We start from the raw sequence: 25,403 nt of genomic DNA on the forward strand, positions 1-25,403 counted from the left end.
TCCTGTTTGAGCCCATTTATTTTGCATCATTTGGGCTTGGTTTAGAGCTTTTTTTCTCTTCTTGGGCTTGGTTTACCGCCCCTTGATTCTTTCTCATGGTCTCGGTTTGCAGCCCAAAAAAAACAGATATCTACAACTACACTATACTACATGCCATTTTACACTGTGCGATCCATTAAAAAAAAAAAATCTACATAACAAAGCAAAGCTTTAAAAGCACATGGATTGAGTCCATCTGTGTACACTTTTCATATGCATTTTTAAATGCTACAGGTACTGTATGCTATATCGATCTCCAAGAAAGTGGATGAACTCTAGTGTACCGGCATTTGACCTTGCCGATGTCAGATAAATTTATGGATTTGTACAAATTCAATGGTCTCGTGCCAGCAAACCCCCGTGACATTTCTGTCATTCCGTGGTTTTCCTGAAAAATATGAATTTATACATTCTGCCTTTACATATGAAATTGTAATAGGATACACTCTGCATATACAACTATCTACATAACAATTTTACCATGCTTTTATCCTGATGGATATGATCAAGATTGCTATTCTGACTGACAATCATGAAGTCAGCAACCAGAAATACAATAAAACAAAGAACTCTTACTGAAATTCCATCATTAACTTAATGAAGCAAAGTGCAAAAGAGCTTGTTGTGTTTTGAACCAGGGCAGCTGAGATTTGCCTGGTTACAAAAGTTTGATCTCAAGGAATTTTGAACGGACAAAGCAAACTCACACGCTCCCACATCCATCTCTATCATCTAGCTGTGTAGGATGGTAATTCTGATGGATGCAAGTGTCAATTAAAATCTTAGAAGAGAACTGTTTTTGAATCACCATCTGGGGCAGGGCAGCTATTCTACCTTCAGGAAAATTGTTGATCTATGAATAATACAAGTACACCAGAGAGAGATCTTTGAGCCAAGTATCAACCAAAGACAAATTTTATAAAAGCTTTTGACTTGAAAAGCGAGAACCGACGTGACTTGGAGTCAGCACGTTTCCAGTGTTTCATGTTTAAAACTATGCATGTTACTTGACCAGATGCGGATGTAACATAGTGAGTTCACAGATATGTAATTAAAGTGCACTTTGTAGAGGAGGAGTAGAAACAACCACTGACAAGAGAGGGAAAATCTAATAAAATTAGCAAAACTCGCCATTCAATGATTATCTGGAGAAACCAAATATTTACATCATTTCATCTCTGCTACAATTTCACCGAGATCTAATTCTACTAAGCTCTCCTTGCCGAAGAGAGTAACCACCACAGTTGCCTGCAATAACACAATTTGGCGAGCAATAATATTCAGTGTCTTGAATAAACATGTATATTAAAGACATGATTGCAGATGAAGTCTTTTCAAGTGTATGCCATTTTACTAAGCGACACATTATCTAACGAGGTCATTTAAAATAGCAAGTGAAATTAGCTCACGCAGCAAAGAATATACCTTCCCAGTTTTGCGATTTAGTTTCTTAAGGCTGCCAACAAAGTCTGCAAAAGTTCCAGATACAACCCTAACAGTTGAACCTGTTTTTGGGAGGTCACCCTTTTTTCTGGATGAGCTACTCACAAGAGGGCCAGAGATTTTTCTCAATCCCCTTTCGGAATTGGAATCTATAAAAGATTGTGTAATGTTATTGGAACCTAACTTCACAGAGTTAAGGGCTCCCTGTGCTTGTTGCTCTTCCTCAAAACCTATATCAGCTTTTTCTTGTTCCTCTTTTGCCTGTTGGAAGACTGCTTCCATGTCATCATCGGACACTGGTCTAGGCTTGTTGATCTGTCGTTTTCTGCTCAAGTGAACAATGGTTACTCAAAATGAATAAGAAGCACGCCAAAAGAAAATAACACACAGTTTATGTAAATCCAAAATACGAGAGTGCAGCAGACACAAGGTTGGATATTTAGAAACTCAGAAAAAGTCAGCATGTAGGAACAAATATCAAACTTTAACATTCATGTCTTGTTAGAATACAATATAACCTCTTTCCCATTTTATACATCAGCAACAATGTGATACAAAACATAATCTATTCTATATTCCCTGCCATATCCCTATTCATATTTTCATGTGCAAGCTCTCATCTGAGACTTTTTAGCACTGGATGATAACAATATTATTATACCTAAAACATGCTTGAACATTGCAAACAACTGATATTAGCATATAACAAGTAAACAGAACAGAGTAAGCACTCACGTATTTCCAACCTTGGCACCAACAAAACCACCAACTCCGTCGCACTCTCTTACAAAATCATGTATCTCTTTGTTTAGAACACACCATAGAAAAACACACCCTGGAAAGATGGGTTTTGGTTTAACAGAGTAGGTACCATTTTTCAATTTTCTCCTCTCCTTGACAGAAGGAGCATAGACCTGGAAACAAAAACTAGTGCCTTGAGAAAACTAAAAGAATCCCTGTGCAAAATTCTTAATCATCAATAGTGTATTAAGTAATAAAACCCTCGAGATATAACCCCTACCCAATGAAACTGCTATTATTATTATTATTATTATTATTTAAATAAAAGAAATAAAGCAGTATCCTAAAGTTAAAAATACTAAAACCCTGGTGCTGGTGATTAATATCTACTAAATACCCAGACCAAGATTGAGACGATGTGATACATTATACAGTTCAATGTAACCAATTACAATTAAAAGGATTTCATCATTAAAGTAAATCAACAAAAAACATGGTATTAAGTTCAGGCTATTTTCTATAGCGGAGAGTTCATAAACAGAAAAAAAAAAAAAACGTCAATTCCATTCAGATTAAGGCTCTTGGTCATAGCAAAAACAACACCATTTGCAACAAAAGGAGAAAAAACTACTGTATAAATAGCAGAATAAATATAGTACACAATAAGTGACCTTAAAGTCCATTTGAGGGAAGTTCCTAGCGAGTAACCGAGCAAGAACATCAGAAGTTTCATCTCCTCTAATTCGAGAAACCCGAACAATCCACCATTGAGGACCTAAAAGAGCAAGCTTATCAAGATTGAGCTCTTCAGCCATAGAAGTAGTAGGTTTCTTCTTGGGTTTCTTAATAAACCTCTCTTCAACTTCTTCTCGCCAATTATATCCAGCCTTACTTTCTCTCTTCTCATTTCTGAGTTGCCTTCTCTCTCTTGCTGTTAGCAGTTGCTGTTCTTCACGGGTGGTTGTGGAATCAAGAGTTGCTGCTATTGGTGAAAGGGTGTGCTTGGTTCTTGGGATTGCGAGGGAAAGGAAGGAAAACGAGGGTGGAGAGAGGAGAGAGTGAGGGCAAGGACTCCATAGGAGAAGCCCTTGCTTCATTGTTTTGTTCCGATGGGTTTGGTTAGTTGTTGGGGAAGAAGATAGAGTGGGACGGTGGTGGTGGTGGTGGTATTTTGATGATTTTGTAATGTTTTTGGATAGACTCGTTTAACAGGCCCATTGGGCTTTTAAATCTATTTTGAAGCTAGGAAAGATGTCCAGATCCATTCATCGATAGGTTTTAATGGGCCTGGACAGATGCATAAGAGTACAAATGATGGAGAAAAAAATCAACACATCTCTTGTATTTTTTTTTTTACGAAGTTCTTCAAAATCAAGCTTTTTTTTTGTCCATATCTATATCTTTTAGGAGATCCCTACCATGAAAATGAGGCTGTCGTAAACTTATAAAGTGGGTTTGTTTTTACATTTAAAAATTATTTTTGAAAAATTTTAAATTCTTTTTAAATTATTTTTTTTTATAATTTTAAATTATTTTGATTTGATGATGTTAAAAAATTTATTTTAATATATTTTTAAATAAAAAATATTTTTAAAAACAATCCCTATCATAATTTTAAATTATTATTTATGCCGGAACTTACAAGTTCCCTTGGACCTGGTCATGGATTGAATATCATGAAAAGGCATTGTAGAATTGGTCTCTCTTTCGAATCCTTGATAGAGAGAATGGTTTCACTTTGAAATGCGATGTTTTTTTTACATAGTTAATGTTAATGTCGTGTTCACATATATTATTAAAAAAAATGTGATGTTTGTGGACAAGTAAAAAAACATGATTTAACCTGTCCTTTTCTTCTTCCTCCTCCTACTTTCTTTGACAAATACAGGGCGAGATCCTGTTTTTTTTTTTTTTTGTCCAAAACAGGATTCCCCACGGCTCAGCGTCTGTTCGGCTGCTGGCCCATTTGCCAAATACGTTTGGCCAAAAAGTTGTAGGTAAACATACTTCCTTTATATATATACTTACTATTTAATTCGCATTTCAATGTAGGTTGTAAGTTTTTTTAACAAAAATATTAGTTGTATAGGCTATTTAGATGTGTTTTTTTATATAAAAAAAATCAAAATGTAAATCAAAAAGTCTCTGCAGACATCTACTTAAATAAATTAGTAATTATCTATGTAAATAAACAAAAAAAAATGTTAATAATAACCAAAAAAATTAAAAAAATTAAGAGGTATTTAAATATATATCAATATATTCAATCACACAAATTGAGACATTTACCCGATTGAGTTTACTGAACTTATTTAAATCAATAAAAGATAATAGAAATACAAGTAAGATTGTTGTCAAACGACATTAACTTTAAACCACACAATGCAGCTTACCTCGTGAAGGGTACGCTAAGAGTATTAATACCTTCCATAGCCACAATTAGTCCCCTACCCTTGAATTTTTTATAAGACTAGTACACTCGGGTTTTCTAACGACCTTGAACCAAACAACTACGTGGTGATTTTTTGACCCCTGACATTACACACCCGCGTGATAACGACTCCACCGAGGATGATTTTACAATTTAAGAATTTGTGATCTCTATACCTCGCTCAATAACACTTAAGGAATTTGAAAGTGTTTGAGTGTTGTGAAAATGAAAATGTATACTCTTGTAAAAGAATAGGTTTTAATGCACAAATGTGAATATAATTTAGAATTGATGATTTGAAGCTGGTTTTGCTTTTGAAATAGCTTGTGTCTATATGTGTGCAGGAGGGCGGGCGCATGCATGTGCGTACGTGTGTGTGTTTCTAGCAAAAACTAGTCGTTTATAGTCGTTATTATTCCTCTAACAACTACAACAATTGACTGGTACCATATTGTCAAGCCAAATAGTCGACCGGTTCCTGTAAATTTCCAAATATTCATCACATATGAACAAGCGGTCGACCATTTCATTTGGTATCACTAAACGGTCAACCAATTCATGTAAAATACTATATTTATTAGTTTTATTCCTAATGATTTCTTAGAATTGTTTTATCAATTGTTTTTAAATGCATGCAAAGTAAAATGTGTGTATTCATTTTAATTTGTGCTATGAAGTATGATATAAAGATTTACATTTAAGTATTAAAATGAATACTTAAAAACTAAGTCTTCCCTTGTTTTGCATCTTGAACTTGTTGATTGATTTTTTTATTCAATACCTCATACTTGTTGATGTGATCTTTATATAAACCTATTTAAACTTAATCTCATCCAAACATATTATTAGTTTATTTTTATTTAATTGTTATCATCAAAATACATAAAATATTAATATGTGATCCAAAGGTCAACATCTCCTCTTTTTTGTTTGGTAATCGTGGGTGCTCAGGTCAGCTTACAGGCACCTTGACTAATCCTCCAAGGCCCTGAAGTTAACGATCAGGTACGCTTTCAGGGCTCTGTAGTTTATGACATTCGAACTAGTAACCTCTGAAGAGCAAACTCAAAACCTAACTAATTAATATCTTTTTAAGTAAGTATTTAGAGGTGTGTATATGTGTTTCCCTCGATTACTCCCCAAATCCCTTGATTTCTCTAAGAATTGAAAATTTAAAATTTTCCTCTCTTTCATCTTTGTTTAAAGTTGCCGGGTTGAAGAGAAGAAAATCTTCTCCTTTTTATAGTCTTTCTAGAGTAATTTATCAATTTACCCCTCCTTAAAGATAATATAAATTGTCATTCATTTTTTTAATGTTTTTTTATTTTATTTTTGAAATAATAATTGATTTTTTTAAATCATAATTTAATCTATTTTTTAATTAAAAGTTAAATTTAAAAAAAATCAAAAGATTCATCTTATATTTTTTTATATATAAAAATAGGATAAAAAATCAAACCCGAAAGTAAACAGTCAACTCGTTGATCAATGAATGATTTACACGTCTTAAGATTATTAAAATATCAAAAACAAAAAATAAAATGGAGAGATGGACAGGGCCACCAAATTCAAATGTAGAGAACGTGGCTCGTTTCAAAGCACAGACCATAGGGATCTACGACGACGAAACACCATATATTTTTTTCAACAATCAAGATATCTTTTAGACCATCTTTTATGTATCGAGCTTGATAATCAAGTTTTTACAGAGACAAATTACACTTCAATTAATTAATTAATTAAAGATGCCAAATGCTCTTTCAAGTTGATTCTCTCCATGCACTCGGAGGAATCCTTTTGTCTTATTCCATGAAATAATACATCATTAATCAATCCAATTCTATCAGACATGTGTGTAGAGGATTGGATTTATTTTGTTTCGGTATCCATTGGCCGCAGATCTTATTTTAATTCGCTTCCATTTGTCTGTGTAGAATTGACCCTCAACAAACAGCACCTTAATGGTAGCTAGCTAGTTACGCCTATTTAACAGAAGCAGAGCTCATTTCAACATACAATTAATGGTAGCCATGGAGTGGTTGTGGCCTTCAAACCTTTCCATTTCCCTCAGCCTTTTCTCATTAGCACTCCTATCCCTGCTCCTCCTCCGTGCAAAGTCCAGCCGAAAAAGGCACCCTCCGGGGCCATCAGGATGGCCAATACTTGGGAACCTGTTCGATCTTGGTTCAATGCCACACAGGACTCTAACAGACATGAGACAGAAGTATGGTGATGTTATTTGGCTAAGACTCGGTGCTATAAACACCATGGTGATTCTATCAGCTAAGGCTGCAACTGAGTTCTTCAAGAACCATGACCTATCATTTGCTGATCGCAACATAACGGAAACAATGCGTGCCCACGGCTACGATCAAGGCTCCCTGGCCCTTGCACCTTATGGTTCGTATTGGCGCGTCCTCAGGCGGCTGGTCACTGTAGACATGATAGTAACCAAACGCATCAATGAAACAGCTTCTATACGTAGAAAATGTGTTGATGATATGCTGCAATGGATTGAAGAGGAGTCATGTAAAGTTGGGAAGGCTTCCGGAATTCATGTTTCACGGTTTGTGTTCTTGATGACATTTAATATGTTAGGAAATCTTATGCTTTCACGTGATTTATTAGATCCAGAATCAAAGGTGGGATCTGAATTTTTTGATGCAATGATGGGGCTAATGGAGTGGTCAGGGCTTGCTAATCTGGCGGATTTTTTTCCATGGTTGAGGCGGCTAGACCTGCAAGGATTGAGGAAGAACATGGAGAGGGATCTTGGGAAGGCCATGGAGATTGCTTCGAAGTTTGTGAAGGAGAGGGTGGAGGATAAGAAAGTGACAAGTGATTCGAGGAAGGATTTCTTAGATGTTCTGCTTGAGTTCAGAGGCAGTGGAAAAGATGAGCCTGATAAACTTTCAGAACGGGACCTCAACATTTTTATACTGGTAATTCTCTAGTTTTACCATTACTTCCATTTATTTTCCTTGTAGATGAAGTTGGATATTCGCTTAGGAGTATTATAAGTTTATGATGCCTTTGTTTTTTCCCTAGTAGAATAAAATAAAGACGCGTCATTTTCTTCCGAGCGATGAAGTTGGAGAGAAGTCTTGTCTTTTCTTCGTTGATTACCAGGAATTTAATTAGGTCATGTCACACTATTATTTATTTCATGATGGACATGGTCTTACAACTGTTCATTAATCAAATCGTAATTGCAAATCCAATTCAGGAAATATTTATGGCCGGTTCAGAAACCACCAGCAGTACTGTTGAATGGGCACTGACCGAGCTCCTATGCAACCCAGAGTCGATGATCAAGGTTAAAGCTGAGCTTGCTCAAGTAGTTCGAGCAAGCAAGAAAGTTGAGGAGAGTGACATGGAAAATCTTCCATTCTTGCAAGCTGTGGTGAAGGAAACTCTGCGACTACACCCTCCAATTCCCTTTCTAGTTCCAAGAAGAGCAGTGCATGACACCAATTTCATGGGATATGATATACCCAAGAACACACAGGTTCTAGTTAATGCTTGGGCTATTGGAAGAGACCCAGATGCATGGGATGATCCTTCGTCTTTCATGCCTGAAAGGTTCATCGGAACAAGAGTTGACTATAGAGGTCAAGATTTGGAGTTCATTCCTTTTGGAGCCGGGAGACGAATGTGCGCAGGTGTGCCCCTAGCTCATCGAGTTCTTCACCTTATTTTGGGGTCATTGCTTCACCATTTTGACTGGGAATTTGAAGCTAATGTCACCCCAGCCAGTGTAGATAAGAAAGATCGAATGGGTGTTGCAGTGCGTAAATCTGAACCATTAATGGCGGTACCTAAGAGGTCTAATAAGGCGTGAGACTTGAAATGTGTCATCTGCTACACTACTGCTTAATTTGATGCAATGAACTTCATGATCACTCCTTGTATTGTCAGAATTAAAAGATTTTCTTGTTGAATTGAGTGGGCTTTTATTATTATTAACTGGATTGGACCTAAAATGTATTTCATTCTAGGGGATGCCTTGAATTCCAGGGCCCCAGGACTTGTTTTACTTTCTCTGGATTCAAGGATGGGGTTGCCATAAAAAAAAAACAAGAAGAAATATTTACAATGTTGATTAGCCTAATAAAAAAAATGGTTTTACTAGGATAGGTTTTAATTTCAATCTGACTTGCGTTGCGCATTGATCGGATAATTTTTCTTAAATTGTAAAGAGATATGTATGCGCCACTAACATGTTTTTTAATATATAAAAAAACTAATAATGAATTAGAAATATGATGTATACCATAAAATATATTTTTTTAATATTAAAACAACGGAATAACTTTTGCTCACTTGCAAAACTTTCAACTCAAGTCACAAGAGTTTGATAATCTCATTGAAAGCAAAAAAAATAAATTAGAAAACTTAATTTTTAATAAAAAAAAATATTGAAAAATGAAAAAAAAATTAATTTACAAAAAAAAAGGCTTAACTTGGGTAAACTTGTAAATCAGGTCATGAGAATGAGATTATCCTATAGAAAACAATTTGAAAAAAATTATAAAACCAAAATCTAAATCAACTCATTGTTGAGTGATGTAAATTTGAAAAGAAACAATTAAAAAAACAATATGAGTCAATTTAGGTAAATCCGACAAACCTACAACCAATGATATAAGATCAAGATAACTTAATAAAAAGAAAATAAAAAAAATTACAAAGCTCAATTCTCAATCAACCAAACCCGTAGCTCGGGTTATGAGACCAAAATAAACTAAAAAAAAATATTATGAAGTTTAAATCTCAATTAACTCATTGTAAAAAGACTAAATCAAAAGAGAAACGATTAAAAAAAAACATAAAACAATAATTTGAGTCATCCTGGGTTATCCAGGAAAACCCACAACCCAAGTCACGTAGCCAAAATAACTTAATAGAAAGAAAAAATAAATAAATTATAAATCTCAATTCTCGACTAATCACTTGAGTCACAAGAATGAGACTACCTCGTAAAAAACTAACAAAAACAAATTATGAGGCCTGACTTTAAACCAATCAATTGTTAAAAATTGTTAAAGAATAAAATTGAAAAATAAATAACTTTTTTTAAAATAATAACATGAGTCATTTTGAGTCAGCTCAACAAACCTGCGACTGGATTCGTGCTAAATCACAACCAACTAAACATGCGACTCAAGTCATGAAAATAAGACTACTCCATAAAAAACAAATAAAAAAAATATGAAACCCACCTCTATACTAACCCATTGTTGAAGAATGAAATTAATTTTTTTTTAAAAAAAACTGAGTTAATCCATGTTAATTTGGTAAACCTGTGACCCGTGTTGTAAAGCCGAGATAACTTAATAGAAAACAAATCGAAACAAAACTCAATTCCCAACCAACTAAATGTTAAAGGACAAAATTGAAAAGAAAATGAATTAAAAAAAATCCCAAAGAGAGAGAGGAGAAGGGGAAAAAAAGTTTTAGCAAAATTAAAACAAATCATGGAGGCCAATTCCTAATTAATTAACTGTTAAAAAAAAAAAATGACTCAAGGCAATCTGAATTAACATGTTAAATCCGTAATATAAGTTACGAGAATATGACAACCTTGTGGAAATTAAATAAAAAAATTACAAAGTACAACTCCCTATAAATCCAACAAGCTGAAATTTACAAAAATATCAAAGGTTGGAATTGGAAATATAACTAAATCCAAAAGAATAATATATAACTCAACATAAATAAAATAAAAAAGAAATTACGAAACACAATTCTCGAAACAACTCAACGTTGAAGGATAATAATAATAATAAAGAAGATCATGTTGTTAAAAGCTGAAATTAAAAAAAACTAAACAAGAAAAAAGCAAAAAAAGCAATAATTTACAAAACACTATTATAATGAATAATGTTTTATGAGTGCACCTACAGTTAATTAGCCATGTTCTAATATTGAATGATGAAATTAAAAAAAAAATAAATTAAAAAATAACAAAATATGAATCTATTCAACTCGAATTAACCTGCCGACCCATGTCATAATATCAAGATAACTCTATAAAAAATAAATTTAAAAAACTACAAAGCTTTATTTTCAATAAATCTAATGTTAAAGTTGAAATCAAGAAAAAAAATTAAATCATGAGATCAATATATAACTCAATTAAAAGAAAATAAAAAAAATACAAAACATGATTTTCAAACACAATCTAATACTGAAAAATAAAAATAAAAATAAAAACTAGAATAAAATAATATTATTAAAGCATGAAATTAAAAAAATTAAAAAAACACAAAATATTATTCAAATAAATAATGTAATTATTTTATAAGTGTGACCAAGAGCATTAGCCACACCCAAAAGTCTTTTGTTTTTTTAATTATTAATGTCAGTTGTTAATTAATATTCAGACACACTCTACCCGATACATTCCCAAAAATACCTGTTTTTTTTTTAAATTTTATAGACTTAGTTTAATTTTACTTCTGCTTTTAATGTATTTTTTAGTATTTTTTTATTTTTACATGTTAAAATTAAAAATAAATAAATAAATTTAAATTGTTTTTAATATATTTTTAAATAAAAAACAACATTACCAGAACGTAAAACACACTTAAAATCGACAGCAATTAGCGCTTAAAATCCAGTATGAGTTTCCCGCGGCGGGAACCAAAATGCAAAGGGCAAAGCCCAAACAACCGCTAAAAACCTTTAACCTCCCACCCAATTATTTTAAAACCTCCCGCCCCCTCTCTACCTCTCCTCTGATAAACTCTCCCTCCCACCATCTCATTTTCCTCCTCCTCCTTTCGCGCTCTCTCCCTCTCCCTCTCCCGCTCTCTCTCTCTCTCTCTCTCTCTCTCTCTCTCTCTCTCACACACACACACACACACACACACACACACACCCACACACACCCACCCACCTTCTGAAAAATCAAAAGATGGGGAAGCAAAACAAATCCAAGTCGAAAAAAAGCGATTCTCTTGTTGGTAAGGGGAAAGTAACTCCGCTCCAAATCGCATTCATCGTCGATCGATATCTCTCCGACAACAATTTATCCCAAACTCGCTCCATTTTCAGGACGGAAGCCTCTTCTCTTATCTCAAAATCTCCTGTTCGTGAGGTACGTACCCCTTTATTTTTTTTTAAAGGTAATCGATATCTAGAAACAAATAATCTAAATGTTTTTTTTTTCTCAGGCACCGAAGACTTTGTTGAGTTTGGGGGCGATTTTGAATGATTATATATCTTTGAAGGAGCAAAAGGTGATTTTAGATCAAGAAAAGGTGCGTTTGGAGCAAGAGAAATTCAGGGTACAGAATCTTTTGCACGGTATGCAACAAGTGATGAATGCTTATAATGCTAGTGGAAACGTAGCACCAGCACCACCAGCAGCTACACCTATGATTCAGGCTTCTGTTACAAGATCTGCGGTTATGGTTCCTCGAGCAGATCCATTTCGTGGATCCCCTTCAGCTGCAGGTGAGCTCGATAAACCCTTTGCATGATTATGTTGATATGATTATTTGAATGTTTTATGATAACGTGCTACAGTTTTTTATTTTGGCCAACCTGAATTTGGTGGTTCGAATCTGGGATCCCAACTTTTAAGCCTATATAAATGGCGGATATAGTTTATTTGCTTGATTTCATCTGGTCTGTGAATTGCATGCTTAACTGTACTATTAACTGTGGATTGATGAAATAATTTGTTTGCTTGCCAGGATCTTGTAATTTTTTTTTGGAGAAATCAGTGCTCCAATTGGGAATTTTAAGAAGAAAAAGGATCACGTTTTAGTGGCTAATTCCCTAGATGGATTCCATTGTTGTATGCTACTTAAAATGAAGCTTGCTAAATGATGACAAACCTTTGATAATAAATAATTATGGAATAATCATATCAATCACTCCAACACCAATACTTTCAACATATGTTAATCTCGCCATTGTCACACATTGAGCCTTTTCCAGTCTCCACGGACCATGGTAGTGAGTTTTTATGAGTTAGTGCTGAATTTGGATAATTGATCATTCTCTTTATGAGAGATTACAAGTTCCCTGCATTTGTGAAAGACATGTTTTTGAAGGATTTCTTTGTAGGCTATTGGTTTTCTGTAGTGTTACTATCAATATTCAAAAGAAGTTTCCTTCTCCAAAACAATGAAAGAAAAGGGGTTCTCTTACTCTAATAGGTTCGGGGTTTCTCCTCTTAGGAATTTCCTTGCATCTTCTTCCCTCTATGCTTGGAGAAGGCAGAACAAAGATACGAAGACAATCTCTAGGAAAACATTCGGAAATTAGGAATTTATTTACTCATATGCTTTATTGATTATCTCTTGCTAGGTTGTCCAGTGTACAAATCACCAAATTGCTTTCCAGTCTCCACACCCTCGAACACTACCACGGAGCATAGCAATCTGTCTTCAATTACCAATCAGCCATCAACAAGAAAGCGAATGGGTTCAAGTGCTGTTTCAGACTCTGCTCCAGATGCTAAAAAGTCTCGCAGCAAGTTAGCCTCAAGGAAAATACCAAGTAAATGTAAGAAATTCATGTTCTTGCACATTTCTCATTCTCAAAATTTGAATTTGTTTATTTTTTTTTATAACTCGCTATGTCTTCAGGTACACTCAAACAATCTGATAATGATGCCGCTACTCAAGAAAATGTTCATCCCTCTCCAATGATTGGATCATCAACACAAAATTGTACACCCACTGGTCCAATAGTTCAAACATCCAATGTGGCTAAGAGTTTGTTCCATCAGCCTTTACCGTCCCCTCCAACTAGTTCATCTAATCCCAATACACCACCACAATCATTTTCCCCTCACAATGACAACTCTGCATCTCCAAAGGATATTTCTGCCAATGCTCACTGCAGTAGCAACAATACTCCTCAACAGGTCACTCCTACCAACTGTACGGTGATCACATCAGAGAGAGTTACAGTGAGCCCATTCAAAAACATGACGTACTACACCATGGAGAGAAATCAGTGCATCTCTTCTTCCTCACCAGTCAAGACAACCTTGAAGAGGATGTGCAAGAGGGATTGTGTGAAAGGAAGGCTAGACTTCGATGGTTCTGACGCAACAGTGAATTTGGATAAACCAGTTGACAATGAGTTCTCTACATCCGAGTCTGATAAGGATGGAGACTTTTTTGACTTAGACTTGCCTAACTTAGATGTATTCGGGGCTAATTTCTCCTTCTCTGAACTGTTGGTGGATCTAGACCTTGATTGTGAAGGAATTGCTTGTCCATGCCAGCCAGCCTTGGGAGCTTCTACAGACACCATTTCAGGGTATTGGTTTTCTTTGGCTATATTCTAATAACCTAATACTTCTCTATTGTCTTTTTGACTCCAATGAATCCTTTCTTGGTTTCTTTTCTCTGATATTTTGGCTCCGTATGATATACAGGTCATCGCATGAATCTAGGGATGGCAATCTGGGGACTGATCAAGTCATGTCGGAGTTTTCCTCTACCATGACTGAGGTGTTTTCAGGAAACGATATACATATGCAAGGTAATCTGAATGATCTCCTCAACATAATTGACCAGAATGCATCCATCATTATGCATATATTGAGTGATTTTTTTTTCAGGTCCTGATATAACAGCTGTGAAGTCTATAACAAAATGCATAAGAATTTTAAGCCCTGGTAAATTTATCACTTCACCTTCATGCTTTGTGTATTTTCTAAATTTTTTTATGCTACCTTCCCTATTTCTTGGAACCCTTGAATTATTTGGCCTTTTCTCAAATTGCAGCTAAAAGTCAGAGGAGTTCTTTGAATCAGGAGAATTGTTTGGCTAGAAACTGATTGACTTGAAGATTCAAATGACACTTTAGACTGACCTGTTACCAGTACAGCACTTACTGCAGAAGATTCATAACCATCTTCACTAGTAATCTAGGTTTATAATCTCGGGATCCTTTATGGCTTGTCTCTCAGTTGACCAAACCCCAATTTTTTAGCTCATATGTAAGTTTCTGTTTGATGTACTATTCTTAATATACCCACAAAAGTATTGATTGCTCTGCCAAGACTCATTGCTATAAGCATTCTATGCTACACAATTTAGTTCTGTATCGCATGCTGCATTCTTTTTGATAAAAGAAGTGCTGAATTCTTCTGACATATAGTTTACGTTTTTGATGGAGATCACTTTCATCAATTTTATGTAAGGTTGAAATTATGTAAGAGTTCTTCATTCAAATGTCATTATTTAAGCATGCTGCAAGAAGGGGAATAAAGGGCAGAATCAAGATATCTAAGCTCAAGCAAGATACTGAAGAAGTTTGTCCACTTCATCTGAATTTCCAAAGAAAATCGGTGTGCGTTGGTGTATCTGCCACAAAATTACAAAGTTAATCCAAAGAGTCAGTAGTTATTTGATTCCCAAGGTTCATTCTGTTTCTGTGGTTATGAATTGTATGGAAATGTGATTCAAATCATAGTTTCTGATCCTAGCGCTCATAATATTCTGTGTTTGTCACTCCCATGGTTGTTTTCTTGCACAATTTCTTAAATTGTGATTGATAATCTAAAGATGAAGCGGTAAAGCTGCAATGCAACGGCTGCCTGCGCTGGCTTGACGTCAAGGATTCTCTGGTGACCATCTGTTGCTTTCCACCAGCTTGTTCCACAATATAACTCATAGGTGCGCATTCATACAGTAGCCTTAAGTTCCCATTTTTACTGTCCTTTTTCTTTGGGTTTCCATAGATGCCACCATATAGAAGCATCCTCTGTATTTCATCAACAAGGCAGCTTAAGGCTAGACATTCCTCTGTATTTAACGTCCAGAATTATATTGGATCCCAGTATAAGTTTCCTCAACTGCAACAGGTATATCTTCTTCATCTGTTGCTACAATTTCCGTGCGGCCACTTGACCTTAAACATTTGCAAAACAGCTAGACATTAAAAAACATTAGCTATGGTTTCAGTTACAAAATGTTTAACTCACAAACTTTAGCTTGTTCTTTCTTCAATAGCCAATTTGTCAAGTTTTAAAGCGCGTACAGGCCCTTCTTTCTCTTCTCTTCTTTGATGTCCCATTCAGCTGCTGTAATTTCCACAGCTTTGCATCGAACTCCTTCGCAAAACTGCTGCCAAATGATTGCCTCTAATGGTTAGAGAGGTTATTAACAGGAAAAAGGTGAGGAATAGTGGAAGAGCGAGAGGGAGAAAAGGTGATTTGTGAAGAGGAAGTTGGAATGGCCTCAAACATTGGTGTACTTGTATGTCTGTGTGCTACAGGGCTCTCACTTATCTTCCATTCTGCGACAGATTTATTCGACTTTTAAGCCCATTTGGTATTGGAGGTGCCTGCAGGGTGCAAGCCTGAAACATGACTGGTACTGCATGTAATGGATTTATTTTTTCTGCAAATATTTATAGTTGTTAAAATCTTACATTCTAGTTTATGTCCACGGTATAAATCCCAACTTTTATGAAAAAACTTGGGGTTTTTTTTATCCCTAATACGTGCAACTGGGGTTTATTAAAAAGAATTAATGCCTTGACAATCTCATCTCGAGTTGCCAAGGAGATTTCTCAGGCCTCATTGTTAAATGGAACTTATGATAGCTTTTCAACAACCTGATCTCATTTGGTGCTCACAGATTTCCTTTTGTTCTTATAATATCGCAAGTTGTTGCCGTGGATCAGTAGTATATATATTACAGAAGGTCAATATCTGCTGCCATTATTTGCAGCAGATTTCACATAGGCAATAAAGATTGAATCCCAAGATTCAGACCTCTTTCCTTATGCATGATCAGTGATGGTAGCTTGCAAGGTTGCCCCAAAATCTTCAGTTACAGTGGTATCTTCAGTAACAATTCCAGTTGTAGAAGAATCTGCAGTTACAGATGCAGATGATTCAATAATCATTAATTTTGTGTTCTTTTTAGAGATTTGTAACTTCAAGTTCATGCATGTGATTGGAAACCCAAACTGGTCAGGAGGCATCAGATGCTCTAATGATACGGGCGAATACGTAAAGTTTAAATGTGATATGTTCAACATCAACCCCTCCACTATTTTATTCAGTGATGTTAATATTTGAAAGTGAAATCGCCCGCTGTATGACTTTATCTAGCTGAAGCTTCTGTTATGTGCAACAGAAGCAATGGCAGCAACCAATGCATCAACAATTGTAACTCAATTTACAACAATAAAATAATACTACTGTTTCTGAAAGCCTGCTATCATGCGTTCCGCATAGATTCTTAACATTGAGTTTCAATCTTCCATTACTTTTAAGCGATAAAAAATTGATTTTACATTTGTGACACGACTGACTTTCTGTGTTCTTAACCCAGGAGCGCATTTCCTGAGAAACTGCCATGGCCAATGATAACATTTAGCTTCACAGAACAAAATTACTCTTGTTTTTTTTTTTTTTTCATTTTAATCAAGCTAAATACTTCTCTAATTTCTCCACTTCCTCCACGCTCCCAATGTAAAGCGGAACGCGCTGGTGTATCTGGTGAAGAAAACAATGCCTCAGTTATTAACTCAAGAAAGAAGAAATGAAAAATGCTTGAATTGAATGAAGCGTATTAAACTGACCTCAGCAGGTGTGATATCCAACACTCTCTGACGCCCATCTGAACCTTTCCCGCCAGCTTGTTCCACTATAAAGCTCATCGGTGCACACTCATACAAAAGCCTCAGCTTCCCATTCTTGCTCCTTTTGTCTCTGGGGTACCCATAAATGCCACCATACAGCAGCGTCCGATGGAAGTCGCCAACCAAGCTTCCAATGTATCAAGCAGAGTAGGGCTTGCCACTCGGACCAGGGTCTTTAAGGTCATCGATGTACTTCTTCAAATTGTCATCCCATAATTCGTAGTTTCCTTCATTAAATGCATAAATCTTTCCAGCTTTTGGAATCCGGATATTTTCTTGAGTTAAAACAAATTCTCCATACATTGGATTCAAGGTGAAAGCGAACACGCCTTTTCCAATAGTGAGCACAAAAATCACTGAGCTTGAATACATGCAGTAGCCAGCAGCAAGAAGGTTATCTCCTGGCTGGCAAACATTCACAACACACTTCTGTTCCGACTGGTCAAGCTGCAATTACCAAATCTTCAAACAATCAGATATTAGCTATACACTATCTTCCTTTGTGTTTGATAAATTTGAAATGGAACATGAAAAGTGCCCATCAAATTTTTGTTTGTAGTATACATGGACTTACAGCGGGATCATCTCCAATATCAGCAAGACACTCATCATTTGGGCTGTATATCCAGAAGATAGAACCTGTAGACACTGCAACATCAATGTTGGAGGATCCATCAAGTGGGTCAAAAACCACTATATAGTTTCCAGAGTAACTCTCCTCCACTGCCACTGGCACATCCTCTTCCTCTGATGCTATGATACCTGTGCGCCCACTTGATCTCAAGCAGCTAGAGAACACCTGTACTTAGTTGCAAACCAAGTAATTTCAACAACTGCGCCAAATGTTTACAACTAAAATGCATCTAATTCGTGAACCAAAGAATTATTTAAGGGAAGAGAGAAGTTGCCTCATGGCCTCATATATATATATATATATATATATATATGGTGCTAGCACTTAAACTTTATGTATAAGCAAAAGAAAATCATCATCTAGTTAGTTTTTAGACTGTCTCACAATCAAATTTGCATAAATATGATGAAGCATGCATGTTTAATTCTGGTAGTTTGATGCAAGATAATTAGTTGTTCATCAGCTCAGACCTCATTAGAGACCACGTTAAGCTTCTTTTGGTCTTCTCCTTGAACATTAACAGCTCCTTGAACTCCAGTTAAGTTAGAAATGCTGGCTCTTTGAACCAAAGAAGCAATCTGCTTACATGCCATTGAAATGCTAGAAATCACAATAGTGAGTTCAGCATCAATAACACCCGCTTGTTCTTGATTCAGCAGCCAACCAGTGAGTGTTTGAATCTCAAACCTACTCTTCTTTGTCTCAGCCTTAGAGGCTGTGTTGACAGCCATGCACTCAAGCCCACCACCACCTCCACCATGTTTAATTTTTCTTGATAGTAATAGTGATGTTGGGGTATGACACGAGTGTTTTTGAGTCAAAGACACATAACTGGAAAGGAGATAGGCGGGAAAGAGAACGTGAGCTTGTGAAGAGAAGATGTGATGATGAAGTTGTCATTGCTGCTGCTTGAGCAACCATGGCTTCTGCTTGTCTTCTTTGTTTTTTGATATAATTTTTTCTTGGTTTTCTTTTTCTACATGGATTGTGATGGGCATAGAAGGTAGATTGTGAGGTGGGAAAAGATTTCGGTTAAATTTAGGGTCCCACACTTATCATCCCTTTCAGAAATCCGTTTTGTGATCATTGTTCGTTCTAAGTATCCAAGACGAGAATACATAGAAGATTTCTTTTTCTTGATTTGGGAAAAGGATGTGGATGGCCAATTTCAAAATTGCTTTTTTTTTTAATTGGGCTGTTGTCCGATCTAAGTCTAGTATCGTTTTTGCAAGAGCTCATTGTTTCAGTGTGGCATTAGCGCGCAACTCGATCATTCTGCGGTCGAATCAATTTTATTTTTAACTAAAAAAATTATTCCATAATATGCTTTCTAAAAAAAATATATTTAATCATAAATTTAAAATATATAATGCATACTGAAAAATATTTTTTAAATATTAATATGGTAATACTATTTTCTTTCAAATATTGAGGTTATAACATTGGATCGATTTAGATTAAATTATTAAATCTATGGCTTAGATATGAGATCGTGATAACGTTATAGAAAATAAATCTAAATAAATTATAAAGATTAATTCATAATTAACCCAATATTAAAAGAAAAAATTAAAAAAATTAAATTAAAAATGACAAAAAAGAACTAACCAAGTCAACCTAGGGTAACAAGCTAAACATGTCATGAGATCAAAATAACTCAATATAAAGCAAATAAAAAAAAATATGAAATCCAATTCTCAACCAATCCAATATTATTGAACGATGAAATAAAGAAATAATTAAAAAAAAACAAAAAAACCTTAGTAAGCTTAGGCTAACATATTAAAATCATGATTTAGATAATAAAATTGAGATAGCTTCATGAAAAGAAAATAAAAAAAATTACAAAGTTCTATTTCTAGTAATTCAATATTAAAGGTTGAAATTCGAGATAAAAAAAATTCATGGGATCAAGATTGAGTTGTTGAAAGAAGATGAAATTGAAAAAAAAGCTAAATAAAACGAAGAAGAAGATTAAGTTGTTGGAGGGTGAAATTAAAAAAAAAATATTCAATTAAAAATAATTAAAAAAATAAAAAAAGTCAACTCAGGTTAACCTGTAAAACCTGTAACCCGGTTTCTAAGATAAAGATAACTACATAAAAAGTAAATAAAAAAATAATAAAATCTAATTAAAAAATTAAAACAAATAGAGTCACATGCTAAACTTGTGGGTTGAATCGTGAGATTGTGATAATACAATATAAAGTAAATCAAAAAAATCTACAAAGTTCTATTTATAATTAACCCAATGTTGAAGGATGATATTAAAAAATAATAATTAGAAAAAGTAAAAAAATAAAATCCAAATCAATTAAATTCTTAACTTGGATCATCAAATTATAATAAATTTATAGAAAAAAATAAAAAAAATTACAAAAACTAGCATGAAATCAAGTAAAAAACTCAGGCAATGCAACTAAAAGAGGAACTCACTCTGATAGAGAAAGGGAATCAGTCGATCCAACAAAACTTGTAGGCTGTAAAATCCCCGACAGACAAAATCTCACTCATAGATCATCCTGTTTCTGAAGATGATCTGACGCTATACATCTTCCATGGTCTGGGGGGCTGGTTTTCGTGAAATTGCAGCCCTATTCGTGCACAAGGCCGTCCACTCACGTTTGAAGAGTTGCATGATCTTCTTGGAAGTCATGATGCATATCTACGTCGCCTTGAAACCATTTTTCAGCAGCTGGTTGCCTCTGTAAATTACTCTAATCGGCGAACTGGTTCGTCTTTTCCCGGAATTCAGCCTTCTAAAGGCTCCTCACGGTCAAGTAGTTTAGACCGCTACAATATTGGCTATGCACCACTTGACTTGATTTACGATGACGTTTTGGGGGCCTCTAGTTCAATTGGTATTTGATGGATCACGTTACCATAGTTGATCACTTCACCAATTATATTTGGATCTACCCAAGGGAAACAAAATCCAATGTTCACACAATTTTTCTTAATTTTCCTCCTAGAAAAAATCAAGTGAACAATTTTTGTTTTTCTAATTAGATGTAACCGATGAAGTGTGATAAATAGAGTAAATTTGATAAATTTGTTTGTTTTTTTTTTGTTGCAAAGGCTAATTTTCTGAATGTTAGATAGACGGATTTCTTGTATTTTTATGAGAGCTTCACTTTCTAGAGTTAGTAAAAAGAAAAAGCAGTTTTTCTTTATTTATTTATTTTGAATCATGGTAAGTTCTAGAACATTAATAATTAACACAATGATTTGATGATCTCAAAGCCATTCTCTTTTGAACTTTGGAGCAAAAGACTCTTGTGTTTTATGGTCATACGTTACGTAAGGGGAACTCCATGGCTGCTGCTACTACAAGGATGGATTAGCTTTCAATTCAACCACAGCCGCCTTCGAAGAAGACTGCTGCTTTTCTTTGAAGCTCGCTATCACCATTGGATGATGGACACGTTTCATCTTGGACGTGACCGACGGACCAAAATAGCATCACCAAGGCAGGACATGCACGCATCATTTTCTCTTAAATTGTTGGCAAGTCAATTTTTCATGTCTTTTATTTATTTAATTTTATAGAGGGCAGTTAATTCCCATGTCCGCTAATTACCCTCTGTTCAGGCTTGAGCCGTATTGTGATCCAGGTCAAGCAAAATTTATAATTACTGCTGGCCTCAAATCTGGAAATTGTTCACTTAACAAAATTTGCTGTTAATTTCCTCGTCCCCCCCCCCCCCCCCTGTTCAACCCGCCATAATTAGTTAGTTCATTATAAATAATAATAATTAACAATAATAGCCCCATTTCGTTCATGATTGATAGAGAATGGTATCGGTTTAAAAGTCACCGGTTCTAGTGTTTCTTGGAGGCGAAGGAGTTGAAGAGCCGCAGAGTCAATACAAATTGGGTAATTTGACATGGTAAACTATAAGAAACTTCTGCATGGTTAGGCAGTCAACCGAACAGACATCCAAACACGTTGTTCTTAGTTTTCCACATCTGAATTTGGACGCACAAGAAACAAGAACAGAGTACTTTATGCCTATATGGAGTAATAAATTAAGGAAAAACCTGCTGTCAGCAAATGAGAGCTCTGCCTCATGGGCTGCACGGAGAATATCAATTTAACGCGTTCCAAAAATAGGTTTACGCGTCCTTTTCATAGACAAGTACGAGTATTACAAGCAAAGAACCACCTCAACGCCTGTTTACATTCTCTATATAAGCCATTCATACCGTTTGCCTTTTTTTATAAATTCGTTCCCCTGTATTCACTCTCCCCCCCTCAAAAAACCCTCTTCATTGTCCTGTCAGTTAAGCAATCATCATCCCAGGAAAAATCCCTATCAATCAACCTTCTCGCAATAACATCTTGTATCTTATCAATGGCTTCCTTCAAACTCCCATTGGTTCTCTTTCTCTCTTCTCTATTCCTCCAAGCAGCTTTAGGTAATTATATATACTACATTATGCGCACTTTATATATATTACATTATGCACACGCTAGGTAACATTCTTGCTTGTTAATTCGTTGATTTTTTTTTCTTTGAGTTTTCTTGATGATGGTCGGTTTTTAATTGGCAGCCGAAATTGTATGCGAGGAATTGCCAAATGATATTTGTGCTTTTACCGTCTCGTCATCCGGCAAGAGGTGCTTGTTGGAGACATATGCAAAACAAAATGGTGCAGTTGAGTACCAGTGCAGGACATCCGAGGTGGTTGTTGAGAAAATGGCAGATTACATTGAGACCGATGCTTGTGTCAAGGCTTGTGGGGTTGATAGGAACTCGGTTGGCATTTCCTCTGATGCACTCCTCGAGCCTCAGTTCACCGGCAAGCTTTGCTCTCCTGCCTGTTACCAGAACTGCCCCAACATTGTAGACCTTTATTTCAATTTGGCTGCTGGAGAAGGTATGATCTTACGATACGTGCATGTGTTTAATCGGAGAATTTTGTTTCTTCAATTCCCTTTTCAAAGGAATATTATTTGCTCATGATTAAAAACAAAAGGAATAATGTTAAATACTGGTCTGGGGTTTTGAAATGTAAAATTGGTGAATGCCATGTTCAATTCTTGGTTGCGGCTATCCATTTTGTTTTTGAATTTCTTTTCTTTTTCCTTTTTTTTGGGTCTCTTTTCGCATCTGAGGTCAGATTTGATAGCAATAAGCATACATATTTTTAGAAAAATCAAAATCCGCCTTGGTTTCTTCGAAAATCCGGCTTTTGATGATTTCTTACCTTACAATTAAATATCGTTCTGTGGGATGCATAAAATATGACCAGGTCAGAAGGACAAACCATTGATGGTTATGACTTTTCATCTCTCACAATAGCTGTGGAGCAGAATGTTATCTTGGGCTTAATTAAATTTACAGTAACGTCTTCCTATGTCTCATATTCGAAATTCCTTTCCCTTTTGTGCATAAGGGATATATATTAGAGTACTCGTTCATGTTCTTGTTTGATCTTTCCTTTTCAACTAACTAAAGCATTTTGGTGGTTTGCTTACTTCACCTTTAATCAAAGAATTATCCTTCCTTGTGTAAAGGCAAGGAACTATGGCTTAAAATTCTGCAGGAACTCTTACTTTTATTACAGCATCCATCAATATTCTCCCCAATGGCTATTTTTTCATAATGTCTTTTGACACGTGCAGGTGCATTTTTGCCTGACCTCTGTGATGCTGCCCGCTATAACCCTCACCGTTCCATGATTCAGCTTATGAGCTCCGGCGCAGCCCCTGGACCTGTTGCTTCTGAAACCGCATCTTTGATCGCTGCCCCTGCCCCTGCTCCCATGTAATCAAAACATATATTTGATGTCTTCAAGAAAATTTTCTGTGAAGACTAGTTTATATTGAATGAGAAATTATTTATATTATATATCTAGTGAATTAGAAAGACTACGAGGAATTCAACGCTACATATACTGGTCTTCTTCAGGGCTGCAATTTGATTGTATTCTGTTTTTTGAGGATTATTTTATGCGATTATGCCATTGAGTTTTGCGGACAGATAATTTGTGTTCCTGTCTTCATTTGATGAATAAATAAAATTGATCCAATCTTTATCTAATAAACCCAGTGTAAATCAATTGGAGCATATCTTCATCTTTCATGAAACATAGCATAAACCAGGAACAAAGTGTGGAGACAGATATCATATCATTAACACTTTGGCACGTATCAAAAGTCTAAAGAGGTGATTTAATTGGACTTGAACTATTATGGAGAGAAGTAGCATAAGAAATTTCGAACACAAAGCACAAATCAATTCAACGTAAATCACAGCTGCACTAGACGATTCCCTAAACATGCACCTAATTAAGAGCCAATGTAGTGAAATCCCAAAGAAGCTCAACCGTGAGGTCTCGTATTGCTCAAAGGTCGGAGTCGCCAAGAAATCATCAGGTTCCACTACATCATAGGGATGAACGGACTTATGTTGCTGTGGCTAAAACTCTAGAACGTGCAGAAATTGAAGAGGCAAGAACAACGGTATATGAGATTAAGGAAGAAGATGTTGAATGGCTTAAGCAAAGTTTGGTTGGTGTTTTTCTTTTAATTAATATGGATTATGTTGCCATTAAACCAAAGCTACTGCGAAGTGGAATGGAATTGATTGACCATAGATTATTGGGAGCATCTCAAGCAGTTTTAATAACTTATATGATTCTACGATGCCGGTTTTTAAGTCAGATGAATTTGACTGGGGACTATTTTTCGATGAACTCAGTCCATGGAAATGCTCAGATAGGGCTTTTGATAAATTTGCATGGGTTACTATCTCTGGCTTACCTTTGGCAGCATATAGTAAGGATTGTATATCCTCCATTTTAGCAGCTCAAGGAAAGGATATTGGTTATGATTTGGGCAGTGTTAGCCACAGTTCCATATCTGGAGTTCGTGTTCTGCTTGCTACATCTTCTAATGTGTTCATTGAAAGACAGATTTTGTAATCTTGTTAAAACATTATATGATTTAACAAGTTTATAAACAATAACATCAAAAATTGATAAAGTTATGTTATCAAATAGTTAAAAAAAACGAAGTAAATAAACATATTGATATATAAAACATGGATAAATTTTATATTATTATATGTTTCTATATTGATGATCGGCAAAAATAAACTTGAGACTTTAAAAATGAAAGAATCTAATGATAGAATTTGTCAAGAGAAGATCCCAAAATATAACTAGGTTTAAATAAAGAACTAAGTCATGTAACACTATTAGTAGTATACAGAAATTATTATTTCATGCATTTTTTTATGATGAAAGTAATGTTAGCTGTAACGTGGTAAAAAATAAACTTTGTTTTTAATGATTTTTATATCTTGGTACGCATACCAAGTGAAATATATCATTATATTTTCAGTGAAAGATCACTTATACGAGTAAAATATACTACAATTTCTTTGAGAATTTTAAAAAAATTTAATTCATTCATGAAATCATCAAGAGTTGCTGATGAAATAAACACAATCGTGATTTATGATGATTTTGCCATAAGAA

The 25,403-nt window shown here is 35.1% G+C and overlaps 6 protein-coding genes across 6 annotated transcripts; 3 read left to right on the forward strand and 3 right to left on the reverse strand.

Annotated features, from left to right (window-relative positions):
- Positions 1 to 1,148: 1,148 nt before the first annotated feature.
- LOC133688385 (uncharacterized) lies at positions 1,149 to 3,384 on the reverse strand. The gene is made up of 4 exons (XM_062107856.1): positions 2,895 to 3,384; positions 2,218 to 2,396; positions 1,465 to 1,807; positions 1,149 to 1,287 (listed from the first exon to the last, which is right to left on the reverse strand). Exons 1-4 carry the CDS (start codon positions 3,318 to 3,320, stop codon positions 1,207 to 1,209), a joined length of 1,029 nt encoding a protein of 342 aa, XP_061963840.1. The 5' UTR covers positions 3,321 to 3,384; the 3' UTR covers positions 1,149 to 1,206.
- A 3,139-nt stretch (positions 3,385 to 6,523) lies between these two features.
- LOC133688283 (cytochrome P450 76A2-like) lies at positions 6,524 to 8,620 on the forward strand. Its single transcript, XM_062107715.1, has 2 exons — positions 6,524 to 7,596; positions 7,881 to 8,620. Exons 1-2 carry the CDS (start codon positions 6,676 to 6,678, stop codon positions 8,493 to 8,495), a joined length of 1,536 nt encoding a protein of 511 aa, XP_061963699.1. The 5' UTR covers positions 6,524 to 6,675; the 3' UTR covers positions 8,496 to 8,620.
- Positions 8,621 to 11,404: 2,784 nt separating this feature from the next.
- LOC133688790 (uncharacterized) lies at positions 11,405 to 14,733 on the forward strand. Its single transcript, XM_062108401.1, has 7 exons — positions 11,405 to 11,756; positions 11,833 to 12,115; positions 12,977 to 13,174; positions 13,258 to 13,939; positions 14,058 to 14,164; positions 14,244 to 14,300; positions 14,410 to 14,733. The coding sequence occupies exons 1-7, from the start codon at positions 11,574 to 11,576 to the stop codon at positions 14,460 to 14,462; spliced, it is 1,563 nt and encodes a 520-aa protein (XP_061964385.1). The 5' UTR covers positions 11,405 to 11,573; the 3' UTR covers positions 14,463 to 14,733.
- Positions 14,734 to 14,919: 186 nt separating this feature from the next.
- On the reverse strand, positions 14,920 to 16,997 carry LOC133689443 (uncharacterized). Its single transcript, XM_062109298.1, has 6 exons — positions 16,952 to 16,997; positions 16,421 to 16,506; positions 15,668 to 15,753; positions 15,484 to 15,538; positions 15,260 to 15,391; positions 14,920 to 14,991 (listed from the first exon to the last, which is right to left on the reverse strand). Exons 1-6 carry the CDS (start codon positions 16,995 to 16,997, stop codon positions 14,920 to 14,922), a joined length of 477 nt encoding a protein of 158 aa, XP_061965282.1.
- Positions 16,874 to 19,079, reverse strand: LOC133688791 (fructose-1,6-bisphosphatase, chloroplastic-like). Its single transcript, XM_062108403.1, is given in 5 exon segments — positions 16,874 to 17,135; positions 17,222 to 17,728; positions 17,856 to 18,080; positions 18,386 to 18,691; positions 18,693 to 19,079. Coding segments are annotated over 5 exon segments (1,254 nt in total). The 5' UTR covers positions 18,837 to 19,079; the 3' UTR covers positions 16,874 to 17,063.
- A 3,045-nt stretch (positions 19,080 to 22,124) lies between these two features.
- LOC133688820 (uncharacterized) lies at positions 22,125 to 23,906 on the forward strand. The gene is made up of 3 exons (XM_062108436.1): positions 22,125 to 22,334; positions 22,470 to 22,796; positions 23,545 to 23,906. The coding sequence occupies exons 1-3, from the start codon at positions 22,271 to 22,273 to the stop codon at positions 23,688 to 23,690; spliced, it is 537 nt and encodes a 178-aa protein (XP_061964420.1). The 5' UTR covers positions 22,125 to 22,270; the 3' UTR covers positions 23,691 to 23,906.
- The last annotated feature ends 1,497 nt before the right edge of the window (positions 23,907 to 25,403 follow it).

Source organism: Populus nigra, chromosome 3 (assembly GCF_951802175.1).
Source record: "Populus nigra chromosome 3, ddPopNigr1.1, whole genome shotgun sequence".
In the NCBI taxonomy this organism is placed as follows: Eukaryota; Viridiplantae; Streptophyta; class Magnoliopsida; order Malpighiales; family Salicaceae; genus Populus; species Populus nigra.